This window comes from Podarcis melisellensis, assembly GCF_964234715.1.
Source record: "Podarcis melisellensis genome assembly, chromosome: 2".
Classification (NCBI taxonomy): Eukaryota; Metazoa; Chordata; class Lepidosauria; order Squamata; family Lacertidae; genus Podarcis; species Podarcis melisellensis.
In genome coordinates, this window is record NC_138529.1 from 113,335,346 (window position 1) to 113,350,787 (window position 15,442).

At 47.0% G+C, this 15,442-nt stretch overlaps 2 protein-coding genes across 2 annotated transcripts in view; both read left to right on the forward strand.

Annotated features, from left to right (window-relative positions):
* The first annotated feature begins 1,633 nt into the window (after positions 1-1,633).
* On the forward strand, positions 1,634-13,442 carry LOC309364453 (uncharacterized protein). Its single transcript, XM_081901770.1, has 4 exons — positions 1,634-2,023; positions 8,214-8,594; positions 8,985-9,171; positions 11,609-13,442. Exons 1-4 carry the CDS (start codon positions 1,994-1,996, stop codon positions 13,333-13,335), a joined length of 2,325 nt encoding a protein of 774 aa, XP_081757896.1. The 5' UTR covers positions 1,634-1,993; the 3' UTR covers positions 13,336-13,442.
* A 906-nt stretch (positions 13,443-14,348) lies between these two features.
* The window catches only part of LOC309361170 (uncharacterized protein), a gene marked incomplete at its 3' end in the record, with an annotated part of 122,090 nt that continues 120,996 nt past the window's right edge, over positions 14,349-15,442 (forward strand). The window contains exon 1 of the mRNA XM_081896135.1: positions 14,349-14,456. The remainder of the gene's footprint in view (positions 14,457-15,442) is intronic.

Genomic DNA, 15,442 nt, shown 5'->3' on the forward strand with positions numbered 1-15,442 from the left:
CCAGGAGGGCAGGCATTTGTGCAGCACCCCACTTCCCCCAGCCCTCCATAAGTCACCACTGCCTTAACCTATTTGCTTTTGCATTTGGAAAACCTCAGTTATTATCACCAGTGAACCCATATTTTAAAAATCAATACAGTTTTTGTAAAATAATACTGCTTTTTTATTTCTTTAATTGGAGAAAGAATAAAAGGATAGTTTACTATTAAAGAGGAAGCCCAACTCAAAATGTTATTCCAGAATCACTTAGAAGCTTAACATTTTATAAGCTAAAATTTAAGTGGTATCCAACGCCTGCCAAATTAAAGAAAAATATATCGTATGCTACTTACATACTACACTTGGATCTGAACATGCTAATTTTTCCTAAAATGGTATTTCAGGAATTTTTCATGATGAGGATTTAGAAACCAGTGACTGCACATCTGACTGCACAACCAGACTTAGTACAACATTCTGGATAGCTTATACAGTATATGCCAGATCTATTCCAATTATATAATAAATTTTGAGAAAAAGCTTTCTAAACCCACTTATTAGAGATGACACAGAAAGGGGAAGGGATTTTTGTAGGGTGTTTAAACCATTGGACTATTGTGTACACAATGTCAAGGTAACATTACACTTCATTTTCACTTTATCTCACATGGGGCTCGAACCCTAAGAAGACATCTGAAGGCAGCGCTGTTTAGGGAAGTTTTTTTATGCTTGATGATTTATTCTATCTTTTTTAAAAAAATAATTCTGTTGGGAGCTGCCCAGAACGGCTAGGGAAACGCAGCCAGATGGGCACGGTATTATTATTATTATTGCTGTATTATTATTATTACCCCAACAGCTCAGCGATTTGTGTACACGGGGACACAGATGGCGACGTGTGAACATCCCTAGAGAAGGGTGCAAAAAGCTTCTTCCCTGCTGCTCCAGAGCTAGGAATGGACCAGATCTCATCGGGCTAATCCATTTGCCCCGACAGCTAAGAGCAGAACCTCCAGGATCAGAAGCAGCGGGCTGCAAATTCGAGGGCAGGGGAAGCAGCAGGGCGGTCTCGCAGCCCTCGTCTTGCAAGGGGGCGCATCCAGCCTCGCAGCCCCCCAGGGCCCAACCCACAGCCAGCGAGCTCCGATGCCCAGAGAGGCAGGAAACGGGGCCATCCAGGGGGACTCGAGAGCGGCTGCACTTTCCTGTCCCCCGCCGAGGAGAGCGGAGGAGCAGCGGCCCGTGGCCTGGCGAGTTTCCCCGGAGAGGAGCCGGATTCCGCTGCAGGGACGGAGCGAGGAGTCCGAGGTGCAGGAGGCGGGGGGGGGAGGAGGAGGAGAGGAGGTGGGCCTGGCAGGATCAGGCCCCGAGTGGAGTCAGAGGCTGCAGGGCGCCCCCCCCAACCGGGCAGGAAGGGGAAGGGGCGCAGCTGAGGGGCAGGGCATCTGCAGGAGGGCACAGGGGCAAACATGGCTCAGGCTGGCACGGACCCTGCCGGAGACCCTGGGGAGCTGCTCCCTTCAGTCCTGAGCTCAAGGGGCAGAATGAGGGGTCCAAGGCAGCTGCTGCTTCCCGATGGACGATGCATATAGTCGCTCACGGATCAGCGGCGTAGCTGGGGCTTTTGCCGCCCCTCTCCCTGTCCCTCTGCAGGGAGCCCCGTCCTCTTCCACAGTCCTCCCCACGGCGGAGAGGGAAGGGGAGGCAGGGGGGAATGGAAGAGCAGTGTAGCAGGGAGGTGCCCTTCTCACTCTACAGCCCCTCCTGCCCCCCCTTCCTCTGCCAGTGCCATTGATAAACCTATTGTCCTCCTTCGTGAATTGGTCGCCTTTTAAAGCTCTCTTTGCCGCCACCACCATTACCGCATCTTGTGGCAATGATGTCCGTCAGGTTCATTTCGCAAGGAAATGGCTTCTTTTGCCTGCCCCAAATCAAGGTACACTGTGCCTACACATGGAGGTTCTGTTGATCTGTCACGGCAATTAAAACAGCTGATAGATCTATACTTCAGAGAATGCATCTGATCTTTTCCCAAGCTATCAAAGTTAGTGACCTCTTGTGTCTGCGTGTAAATAAGTGAGAGAGGCTTAAGCCTGTTTCGTTAAAGGTTTTATTTCCACCTTAGTAAGGCAGCAGAGTTTTGAGATGAAGGCTGAGGGTTGAAGTGGGTGACAGTTTTGAGAATGCAGAGGAAAGGAGGATTCTTAAGAAGTGTGGCATATGGAAATGAATTAACGATAATAAAAACATTGAAGACAGTATTGTTAAAGACTGAGGAAGGCGAAATTGAAATTAGCTATTCATGTTCAGATTATTACTCATTTCATTTCTATACTGCTTCGTATTTTTAAGGGAAAAAATCTCAAAGCAATTAAAGGGAAATCTCATTGCAGTTTATGTCCATAGGCTCTTGAGAACATTAACTCTGTAGATCCAGGAGTTCTCTCCTCCTGATACATCTAGCATACATACAAGTCTTGCAAACACAATCAGCATGTTTAGACCTTCCAACCCCAGTGCTGGGGTGGAGGAGAAATAAGAGCACAAGAAGACTCTGCTGAATTAGCAATGAGATCTGTGGAAAAAAGACCCTTCAGATTGTTCTTTAGAAATCCTTTTTAAAGAGCAGCCAGAGAGATCATTTATTTCCAGAGCAGGGCTTTCACCCAATTTCAGCACTGTGCTGATTTGTGCTGAAATTGGAGTTTAAAAGTTCTCTCAGGGAGGACTCCCCTGAGTGAGTGCTTGAGGGCCCTGCTCTTGCCACTTACCATCTGGCCTGGGGCGGGGCCTGAAGCCTCACAAGGACTGCTTGGTGCTTGCTGCCTGCTGCCCAGGAGGACTCCCCTGAGTGAGTGCCTGAGGGCCCTGCTCCTTCCTGCCACTTACTACCTGGCCTGGGGCGGGGCCTGACAGGCCTCACTAGGACAGTTGTTACTGCCAGAGGGGCAGAGTGTTTTTAAAATGTTTTTTTTTAAAAAAAATTGTATGTGGGGGGTGGGGGTGGGATGGATGTTTGGTTGGGCTTGGGGAATTTTTTATTGTTATTATTTTGATGTTTTTGTAATTTTTACATTTTTTGTTTGTATTGTTTTATTGGTTTTGTTTGTTTGTTTAAGGTGTTGTTTTGTTCTTAGGGGGAGGGGTCAGGGCTGCCGGGGAGTGGACCCCAGCCCACAAAATGGCTGGGGCATGTTCCACGGGGGGGATGCACTGGGGCAACCGATCTCGGTGATCACGGGTAGGAGGAGGAGTTACGCTAAGATTAGACCATGTCATTACAGAGGGGGCAGGTTTAGTGGCTATCCCTGCCTCCGGGTCTGGTCCTGACCGGATGGATACTAGAATCAGCAAGGGATACCCACATGACCTGAAGGTTCTGCTGTGCAAAGCCAGGTCAATGATTCATAAGACCACTGCCATCCATGACTTGATCATGGATGGAGGACTTGACCTGGCATGTGTAACAGAGACTTGGTTGGATGAAGCAGATGGGCCTGTTCTTGCCGCTGCTTGTCCACCAGGTTTCTCTTACGCACAGCAACCCAGGTCATGTGGGCAGGGGGGGGTTGCAGTGATTTTTAGGAAGTCATTAGTTTGCACCAGGCGTCCTATTGGGAAGACCCAGTTTTCCGAGTGCATGTTCTGGAAGTTGGGCAATAGGGGCAGTACAGGATTCCTTTTGGTGTACCGACCTCCCCGCTGCACCAAGGATTCCCTGCCCGAGCTGCTTCAGGTTGTGGCGGATGTTCTCCTGGAGACACCTAGCTTGGTCGTCCTAGGGGATTTTAACATCCATGCCGACACGACCTTACAAGGGGCCGCTCGGGACTTCGTGGAAAGCATGGCCTCCATGGGGCTGTCCCTGAATAAGTCTGGCCCAACCCATAGCCGCGGACATGCCTTGGACCTGGTGTTTACCTCTATGGATGTTGGTGATCTGACACTAAGTAAAAGCGAAACGAAAGAAGTGCCATGGTCAGATCACTTCCTGGTGCAACTGGACTTCTCTGCGACCCACCCCCTCTGCAGGGAGGTGGGACCAATTCGGATGGTCCGCCCCCGCCACTTAATGGATCCAAGTGGTTTCCAGAGAGTGGTAGGGGATGCTTTATCCCATGTTGATGGCCTTTCAGTCGATTCCCTGGTGGCCCGCTGGAATGCGGAGTTAACCAGGGCTATTGACTGTTTGGCTCCGAAGCGCCCTCTCCGATTGCATGGAGCCCGGACAGCCCCGTGGTTTTCCACGGATCTGAGGGCAATGAAACAATCGTTGAGACGGCTAGAGCGCCGGTGGCGGATAACTCATTCCGAATCTGACCGGACACAGGTTAGAGCTCAACGTCGAGCCTACCAAGTGGCGATAGCGACAGCGAAGAAGAATTTCTTCACCGCCTCTATTGCATCTGCAGAAAACAGCAGCAGGAGACTTTTTCAGGTGGTTCACAACTTAGCGGAACCACCTGCAACATCAGGGCCCAGTACGGGCCACATGTTCTCCTGCAATGATTTTGCAAAGTTTTTTGCAGATAAAATCACTCAGATTCGGGAAGAAGTAGACTCCACCGTGGGAGCAGGGCCGGGGCGGGAGAGTGCTAGAGTTCTGTCTAGTCAAGTTGAGTGGGATCAATTCCAATCTGTTACCTCCGAGGATGTGGACAGGCTGCTTGGACGAGTGAAACCAACCACCTGTCTCCTGGATCCTTGCCCATCCTGGCTCATAAAAGCTAGCCGGGAAGGACTGGGTGATGGGCTTCGTGGGGTGGTGAATGCTTCCCTCCATGAGGGAGCCTTCCCAGACCCGCTGAAAGAGGCAGTTATTAAACCGCTTCTTAAAAAACCCATCTTTAGATGCGGCCACGATGGCCAACTATCGCCCAGTCTCAAATCTTCCATTCTTGGGCAAGGTGATTGAGCGAGTGGTTGCCGAACAACTCCAGGCACGCCTGGAAGAAGCGGACCATTTGGATCCCTTCCAGTCGGGATTCAGGCCTCACCATGGGACTGAAACTGCCTTGGTCGCACTGGTTGATGATCTCTGGCGGGCTAGGGACAAAGGTGAGAGTTGTTTCCTAGTTCTGCTGGATCTCTCAGCGGCGTTTGATACCATCGACCATAACATCCTTCTGGACCGTCTTGAGGGGCTGGGAGCTGGGGGCACTGTCATACAGTGGTTCTGCTCCTTCCTCCTGGGCCGTGTTCAGAAAGTGGTGGGGGGGATGAGTGTTCAGACCCCTGGGCTCTCACTTGTGAGGTGCCTCAGGGTTCTGTCCTCTCCCTCATGCTTTTCAACATTTACATGCAGCCGCTGGGAGAGATCATCAGGAGGTTTGGGCTGGGTGTTCATCAGTATGCGGATGATACCCAGCTCTACCTCTCTTTTAAATCAGAACCAGTGAAGGCGGTGAAGGTCCTTTGTGAGTGTCTGGAGGCGGTTGGGGGATGGATGGCGGCTAACAGATTGAGGTTGAATCCTGACAAGACAGAAGTACTGTTTTGGGGGGACAGGAGGCGGGCAGGTGTGGAGGATTCCCTGGTCCTGAATGGGGTAACTGTGCCCCTGAAGGACCAGGTGCACAGCCTGGGAGTCATTTTGGACTCACAGCTGTCCATGGAGGCACAGGTCAAATCTGTGTCCAGGGCAGCTGTTTACCAGCTCCATCTGGTACGTAGGCTCGCCAGAGTGGTGCATGCTCTGGTTATCTCCCGCTTGGACTACTGCAATGCACTCTACGTGGGGCTACCTTTGAAGGTGACCCGGAAACTACAACTAATCCAGAACGTGGCAGCTAGACTGGTGACTGGGGGCAGCCGCCGAGACCACATAACACCGGTCTTGAAAAACCTACATTGGCTCCCAATACGTTTCCAAGCACAATTCAAAGTGTTGGTGCTGACCTTTAAAGCCCTAAACGGCCTTGGTCCAGTATACCTGAAGGAGCGTCTCCACCCCCATCATTCTGCCCGGACGCTGAGGTCCAGCGCCGAGGGCCTTCTAGCGGTTCCCTCATTGCGAGAAGCAAAGCTACAGGGAACCAGGCAGAGGGCCTTCTCGGTAGTGGCGCCTGCCCTGTGGAATGCCCTTCCAGCAGATGTCAAAGCGATAAACAACTACCTGACATTCAGAAGACATCTTATTTTTTAAATCATATTTATTGAAATTTCCAGAAAAATCCAAAATATAAAAGAAAAAAGAAAAAAAAGAAAGAAACATTTGCATTTAGGCCTTACTTTCATTAACATCTTTCCAGGACTTCCCCACCCCACCCCCTCTTGTATTCCATTTCCATTAAATTAGTTCCACAAGTTCTTACCCCAAATTCTAAGCTTATTATCATTGACCCAATGTTCAATTTAATTCATCTTATATGACCACTTTCCCTCTATATTCCACCATCCTTCAACTTAAAAATTTTTCCCCCTAAGATCGACCCCTGTTCCCTTCCACGAATTCCCCTCTTTAATACACAGAACAGAACGAAAAGAAAAAAAAATAGTTCAAAATATAATTTTACACCCTTTGGATTCCGAATTTCCCTCCCCCCTTTCCTGGTTTCGATCCCCAATGTCCATCAATCTATCTGCTGTCAGCCTGGAGGCCCCACATCCATGTCCAAATCTCTCTCAGCTCCACTTTGCCGTCTTTTTAGTAGTCTTTGCCGTCTTTTTGGTAGTCTTTAGTTTCAAACACCCAGTCTTGGAAAAGCTCTATCTCAAGAAGGTCCATTTTTTTTCCATCCAGATCTCTATATTTAAGAGTAAAACTCAAATTTTGTTTCTTAATCCTTTTAAATCTGAATGTCCCAAATGCTCCCACTTCCTGCTTAGTCCAATTCTTGTTGTTCTCTTTCCTCACTTTCCTCAGGTTTCTTTTCCTGCTCCGCTGCAAAAACATTCTAATTCCAAAAGCTTCTAGTTCCTCTACAGAGGCTTTATTTATTCAGGAACAAAAACTTGCGTCAAGTCCCTTCCATTCTTCAATAGGTATATCTATTGTCTCCTTTAGTGTTGAGACCTCTGTAGACAAAATAATGTTTCGTTTTTGCAGCTTTCCCAGGAGATAAAAAGTCCTATTCAGTTCCATGAGTATTTTTCCACTTACAGCGATTCTTGTAGTGTCCCAAAGCCCCCTCTAGAGGGATTATGGTAACTTAGTTTCCTTCCAAATCACACCCAAAAGTCAGACTAACTTGTTATCCCTTGTTTTCAACAATTTATATCCAAATTGTAACGAATCTAACTGGCAAAGTCATCGTAACAAAGTTCTCTTTTTATTCTCCAACTTTGACAGCTACTTTGACAGCTGTCAAAATCTCTATATCTCCTCACCAGGCTCTCTCACAGATCTCTCCCGGTTCCCGGGGGGGTTGCACTTTAGCTCACACAATCCACTTTTCTCCTCCAGCACAATCTTGTAATTTTCCATCGTGAAATTAATAACTTTTATCAATAAAAAACAGACCCTTCTCTCGATCTTAGTTGACAGATCCTTGCTTTAAATCCTCTACAACAGGGGGGAGACGGACTTCCTTTTTGCACCTCCCCCGCTCGTTCCAAATTAAAAAAAAAAATTTCCCCTTATAGATCCGATTTCCCAATTACTCACGGGTTGTTATTTTTAGTCCAAATTTTCAATGGAAGAAGTCAGTGCTCTCCGTCAAATGGCATGCGGCTTCGCTCGGCAGGGGAAGTGGAGGACTCATAGCACCACACCACCCCCCATCCCCCGCTCCGGAGCCTTTAAAAAGGCTCCTTCGCGGGTGGGGGGCACAAACGGTGCCCGCCGAGTCACCAGGTCCATGGGCTTCTGCACTCATGGTTTTTGAGGGTCCCCGCGTCGCCGGCGCGGCGGGACCCAACCCCTGCCGAGCAGACTTCCTCCGGAGCTCGGAGAGAGTCCGCCATTCGGCAATGACGCCAACCTGGAAGTCAGATCGTATAAATCTTTCGCCTTTTACAGAAGACATCTTAAGGCAGCCCTGTTTAGGGAAGTTTTTAACGTGTGATATTTTACTGTATTTTTGTTTTTTATGGAAGCCGCCCAGAGTGGCTGGGGAGGCCCAGCCAGATGGGCGGGGTATAAATAAATTATTATTATTATTATTATTATTATTATTATTATTATTATTATTATTATTATATCTCTAAGGGCCCTTTAGGCACCATTCTCTCCAGGACAGAGAGAGATCTTCATCCTATGATCAGATCAGGAGATGTGTTTATTTCTTTTCCAGCAGAGTGGTGTAAAAATGGAAGAGCAGAGACCCAGGAGACCCATTCAAAGGGAGAGACTGGAGTGCAAAGGAAGGAAACCTCCTGCCGGCCAAGTTGGGACCATCAGGGATCTTCTGCCTCAAGCAGATTTACGTCAAATTAAGCAGGAGGCAGAGGAGGGGCAGCCGCAGCAGCACTGGGATGCCCAGAAGCAGGATTTCCTGAAGACGATGCAGCCCACTCGTTCAGGGTGGGAAACCCCACAGGCTCCCAGTCCTCCCCACTCCGGGGAAGGTGTCCTCTCCTTCAGGGGAGCTGCGGATGCCAGTCGGAGGCCCAGTGGGAGAGCAAGGGGGACAGACCAGACCCTGCTCCCAGACACTGAGGGGCTTCTGGGAAAGGTAAGTGCCGCCCTCTCACCTGGGTTTCCAGCACATGGAGGTCACAGGTCCACTGCCTCTCGACATGGAGTTTCTGTTTACCTTTGGTGGTGAATATTCTTTCTTCTCCATGCAAGGGCAACCCATGTATTCAGAGCAGTCCTTTGTAGATTAACTCTTAAGTTCTATGGGGTCTACTCCCAGGCCACTAATGTGCATACCATGCCAGCCTTAGGAAGGGAGGTGGGACAGGCAGGTGAAAGGAATTGCCAAAGGTGTTTGAAAATGGGTGGGGGATCTTAGGAAGGGGGTGCCCAATTGGGGCTTCTCCAGGGGCAGCAGAATGTCTTGGGCAGAGAATCCCTGCAGGGGCTCTCAGACAGCCGTGGCTGCTTCTTCCCTCCCTCCCAGGAAGCTGCAACTTGCTCTGGCTTCTGCACTCCTCAGGAAGCTGAACCTGCAAACCTAGCTGAGACTGAACCTGCAACCCTGGCCAGAATGGAAGGAGGAAGATGGACGGTTGACCTGGTCAGGCTGTCTCCCGCATCCCTCCCCACAACCTCTGAGCATTCCCTCCCAGGACCCTTGGAGAAATCTGGTGAGTTCCAGGGGAGAGCAGATGGGGACAGGGATAGATGGAAGGTGGAGGGAGAAAGAGGAAAAGATGGAGAGGAGACAAATGGAAGGAAGTTCCTGACAGGAAGAAGGAAGGGGTGAGGCCTTCTCCAAAGCAGCTCTTTGTTCCTTGTATCCTTTTCCTAAAGTAGTGGGGGCAGATTTTCTTCCTCCAGGCTTTGAAATCTTAGCTGTTATTTCCACGGCAGGAATAATTGATGGTAATGAACTCTTATTTGTTATAGACAGGGTCAGAGTGATACATTCCACCAGCATCAAAACACAATAGATGCATGCACCTCCCCAGTTTGGTGGGCTTAAGGGACAAAGGACCCGTTATCATGATACACAATTCCTGGGGCTGGAGGCTCTGCACTTAGGATTGGGCATATAAAGTCCAAGAGCGTCTGGTATTATAAGCAAATTGTGCAAAATTGCCAATCTTACAGACTGGGGTTGTTTGTGAGAGTGAGTGAGTGAGTGAGTGAGTGGGATAATAAGTTATAGCTACCCTGTGTAATGGCCTGGTTCTCCCGCGCAGACGTAAGACAACTCCAGTAGTAATTATCTCAAACTCATAAATCACTGTGGAGCTCAGTCTTCGGCCTGTTCATCCCAGCTTGCAGTTGTCGAGTCCTCCAGCAAAGAACCCCCCACTTTCGCTTTCTTTTCCCCTCTTCTTGCAGATTCTCTCGAGCCTACGATTTTTTGGACAGGCTATTTCAGGGGCTCTGTGTCAGAGCTCAAACTGGAGATAACAGTCTGTGCCCCCCCCGGCACCCCCTCTTCCTGCTCTTTGTTCTTTGCTCCTGCTGCAGCTTGGCTGCTCCTCCCCTGCTTCACATTCCAACCGAATCCCATCTCTTGCATTCTCAGGCTCTGTCATCGGAGGCACGAGAGGCTTGAGATTCACAGAGCTGACACCCTGTAATTTTGTCCGTCCCTAAGCTTCTATGGAGACACTGTGGTACACCCTTGGTGCAAATTTGAAAATAAGTTCACAAAGCCAACAAAGAGACTCAGACCATTAGGTCCAGTAGTGACTGACTCTGCGGTTGCGGTGCTCATCTCGCTTTACTGGCTGAGGGAGCCAGTGTACAGCTTCCGGGTCATGTGGCCAGCATGACTAAGCCACTTCTGGTGAACCAGAGCAGCGCACAGAAACGCCGTTTACCTTCCCGTCGGAGCAGTACATATTTATCTACTTGCACTTTGACATGCTTTCGAACTGCTAGGTTGGCAGGAGCAGGGACCGAGCAACAAGAGCACACCCTGTCACGGGGATTCGAACTGCCGACCTTCTGATCGGCAAGCCGTGGCTCTGTGGTTTAGACCACAGCGCCACCCGCGTCCCTTAAAGATCCCTTAGAGAGATCCTTTAACTCCAATCTCAGCAGGAATCAGCACAGTGCTGAGATGGGATAGGAGTCCTGATCTAGAGATAAATGATCCCACTGGCTGCTCTTTAAAGAGGGTTTCTAAAGAACAATCAGAAGGTTCTTTTTTCATGGATCTCATTGCTAATTCAGCATGTTCTTCTTGTGCTCTTATTTTTCCCCACCCCAGCACTGGGGTTGGAAGGTCTAAACATGCTGGTTCATAGATGTCAACTTTCAGATTTGAAAATAAGGGATCAACAGCCTCACCTGTCCCCACGTCCCTGTGGCATCATGTATCCTGCTCAAAATTCCACTTTGTCAGACTGCAGCCCACAAAAGCTTAGGGCATAATACCTTTATCAGCTTTTAAGGGCTGCAAAAGATGAAAAAACAGAAGCATAGTTCATCTATGGAATCCATCCTACAGGAGACCGTGAGAGCCAGCAACATGGATAGCTTGAAAGAAAAGATAAGACTGATGTCTCTGCTCTGCCCTCGCGGTCCTAGGCAATAATCCTTCTTGATACTAGTTTCTGGAAAGCACACGAAGGCAGAGAAGACTCTTGTGCTCCAATCCTGCTTGCCGGTTTCCCACAGGCATCTGGTTGGCCTCTGTGAGAAGAGGATGCTGGACTAGGTGGGCCTTTGCCTGATCCAGCAGGCTCTTCTTAGGTTCCAATATATTGCAATATTTCTACAGTTACATGCAGCACTTAAGTTTTACTGATTTCACAAAGGAGACACTGTTACTCGAGAATGAGATTATTTCCTCACTTGAAAAAGAAAAATACAGAGATGTGTCTAATAAGCTAATTCCACCATTGATTTGTATTATAAAATGATGATGCTTTATTAAGTGTGAATGGAGTGCTCTGGGGTTGCTGTTGCCATTATCTCATCTGCTTTGCAAAAAAAATTGGAACCTAGAGAGAACAGTGGAGTTTGGAGACTGTTAAAATGAGAGAAGGTGCAGATAGGGATTGACATGTGTTCAGTTCCTTTTTTGTCTTGAAAGTCTAACAGGATTCTCTTTCCTCCCAGACTCCCAAACAGGTGAGGAAGATGAAGGTCAGAATTCTATGGAACCACCTGTCAATTCATTGGGAAGAACAAAGAAACTGAGGATACAACAACAAACTCACAAAGGAGAGAAACTATTTGAATGTATGAAGTGTGGAACGAGCTTTAGTCATAGTCAAGCACTTAGAATACATCAACGAACTCACACGGGTAAGAAACCATTTAAATGTATGGAGTGCGGTAAGAGCTTCAGTGGAAGTGGACATCTTAGAATACACCAACGTACTCACACAGGGGAGAAACCATTTGAATGCATTGAATGTGAAAAGAGCTTCAGTACCGCTGGGCAACTTAGAATACATCAGCGAACTCACACGGGTGAGAAACCATTTAAATGTATGGAGTGCGGTAAGAGCTTCAGTCAAAGTGGACATCTTAGAATACATCAACAAACTCACACAGGGGAGAAACCATTTAAATGTTTTGAGTGTGGAAAGAGCTTCAGTGAAAGTGGGAAACTTAAATTACACCAACGAATTCACACGGGTGAGAAACCATTTAAATGTATTGAATGTAGAAGGAGCTTCAGTGAAAGTGGAGCACTTAGAATACACCAACGAATTCACACGGGTGAGAAACCATTTAAATGTATTGAATGTGGAAAGAACTTCAGTCGAAGTGGAACACTTAGAAGTCATCTACGAATACACACAGAGGATAAACCATTTAAATGTATTGAATGTGGAAAGAGCTTCAGTGAAAGTGGAGCACTTAGAATACACCAACGAATTCACACAGGTGAGAAACCATTTAAATGTATGGAGTGTGGTAAGAGCTTCAGTGATAGTGGATCACTTAGAATACACCAACGTACTCACACAGGGGAGAAACCATTTAAATGTATTGAATGTGGAAAGAGCTTCAGTACAAGTGGGAAACTTAGAAGACACCAACGAACTCACACAGGGGGAAAACCATTTAAATGTATAGAATGTGGAAAGAGCTTCAGTGATAGTGGATCACTTAGAAGACATCAACGAACTCACACAGGGGAGAAACCATTTAAATGTATGCAGTGTGGAAAGAGCTTCCATGAAAGTGGAGCACTTAGAAGACATCAACAAACTCACACAGGGGAGAAACCATTTAAATGTATTGAATGTGGAAAGAGCTACAGTCGAAATGGAGAACTTATAATACACCAACGAACTCACACTGGGGAAAAACCATTTCAATGTATGGAATGTGGAAAAACCTTCAGTGTCAGTGGATCACTTAGAATACACCAACGAACTCACACAGGGGAGAAACCATTTAAATGTATGCAGTGTGGAAAGAGCTTCCATGAAAGTGGAGCATTTAGAAAACATCAACAAACTCACACAGGGGAGAAAACATTTGAATGTGTGGATTGTGGAAAGAGCTTCAGTCAAAGTGGGACACTTAGAAAACATCAACGAACTCACATAGGGGAGAAACCATTTAAATGTTTTGAGTGTGGAAAGAGCTTCAGTCAAAGTGGGACACTTAGAATACACCAACAAACTCACACAGGGGAGAAACCATTTAAATGTATTGAATGTGGAAAGAGCTACAGTCGAAGTGCAGAACTTAGAATACATCAACGAACTCACACGGGGGAGAAACCCTTTGAATGTGTGGATTGTAGAAAGAGCTTCAGTGATAGTGGATCATTTAGAAGACATCAACGAACTCACACAGGGGAGAAACCAATTAAAAGTTTATAGTGGCACCAGCTTTCCTGATCAGGAGTCCCCTTTGTCAGACTGCAGCCCACAAAAGCTTAGGCCATAATACATTTATCAGCTTTTAAGGGCTGCAAAAGATGAATAAACAGAAGAAGAAGAAGAGTTTGGATTTGATATCCCGCCTTTCACTCCCTTTAAGGAGTCTCAAAGCGGCTCACATTCTCCTTTCCCTTCCTCCCCCACAACAAACACTCTGTGAGGTGAGTGGGGCTGAGAGACTTCACAGAAGTGTGACTGGCCCAAGGTCACCCAGCAGCTGCATGTGGAGGGGCGGAGACGCGAACCCGGTTCCCCAGATTAGAGACTACCGCTCTTAACCACTACACCACACTGGCTCTCGAGAAGCCAGTTCATCTATGGAATCCATCCTACAGGAGTTCATCTATGGAATCCATCCTACAGGAGACAGTGACAGCCAGTAACATGGATAGCTTGAAGAAAAGGATAAGACTGATGTCTCTGCTCTGCCCTCATGGTCTAGGCAATAACGCTTCTTAATACTAGTTTCTGGAAAGCACACGAAGGCAGAGAAGACTCTTGTGCTCCAATCCTGCTTGCCGGTTTCCCACAGGCATCTGGTTGGCTTCTGTGAGAAGAGGATGCTGGACTAGGTGGGCCTTTGCCTGATCCAGCAGGCTCTTCTTAGGATTCTCTTTCCTCCCAGACTCCCAAACAGGTGAGGAAGATGAAAGTCAGAATTCTATGGAGCCACATGTGAATTTATGGGGGGAAACAAAGAAATTGAGGATACAACAACAAACTCACAAAGGAGATAAACAATTTGAATGTTTTGAATGTGGAAAGAGCTTCAGTGACAGTGGAAAACTTAGAATACACCAACGAACTCACACAGGGGAAAAACCATTTGAATGTTTTGAGTGTGGAAAGAGCTTCAGTGAAAGTGGATCACTTAGAATACACCAACGAACTCACACAGGGGAGAAACCATTTAGATGTATTGAATGTGGAAAGAGTTTTAGCATAAGCGGAGCACTTAGAGTACACCAACAAACACACAGGGGAGAAACCATATAAATGTATTGAATGTGTAAAGAGCTACAGTGAAAATGGATATGTAAAGAGCTTCAGTGAAAGTGGAAATCTTAGAAGACACCAACGAAATCACACAGGGAAGAAACCATTTGAATGTATTTAATGTGGAAAGAGTTTCAGTGATAGTGGATCACTTAGAAGACACCAACGAACTCACACGGGGGAGAAACCATTTCAACGTATGGAATGTGGAAAGAGCTACAGTCAAAATGAAGCACTTAGAAGACACCAACGAACTCACACAGGGGAGAAACCATTTGAATGTATTGAATGTGGAAAGAGCTTCAGTCGAAGTGGGGCACTTAGAAGACATCAACGAACTCACACGGGGGAGAAACCATTTGAATGTATTGAATGTGGAAAGAGCTTCAGTGAAAGTGGATCACTTAGAATACACCAACGAACTCACACGGGGGAGAAACTATTTAAATGTATTCACATTTATATCTAACAATGGCGCCTCCACAATTGATTATATAATCGTGTCGTATGATCTTCAAAACAAAGTTCTGGAATGCAAAGTGGAGGAGCGCTTAGACAGTGACCATCTGCCATTAAGTGCACTTGTAGCTGCGGGAAAGGATTTATCCTGCGCTGAGAAAATCGAACATTCGAGCCCTACAGCTTTGGAGCTCAGATATTCTCGTATCAGATGGACAGATGAACTGCATAAGGAAATTTCAAGTAGGCTATGCTCAAAGGAATTCCTCACTAAGAGAGAAAACCTTATAACTTCCTCAAGCCATGAATTAAAGATAAATTTATTTCAGGAGTTAATTTCACTCCTTCAAGATCCCCTGAAGGAAAAAAGGAACAGGTCAAGTAGGCAATCCTCAGTATATAAAAACTCCAAACCCTGGTTTGATCAAGAATGTCAGGACATGAAGCTAAACTTATTGAAAAAATACAAGAACTATAGATCTGCCAATTTACCCCAACTCCCCACGGTCTGGTTTGAAGATAAACGAAATTATAAAATCTTGATCAAAAACAAAAAACTCCTGGCACAGAAAAGAGAATGGAAATGCCTAAT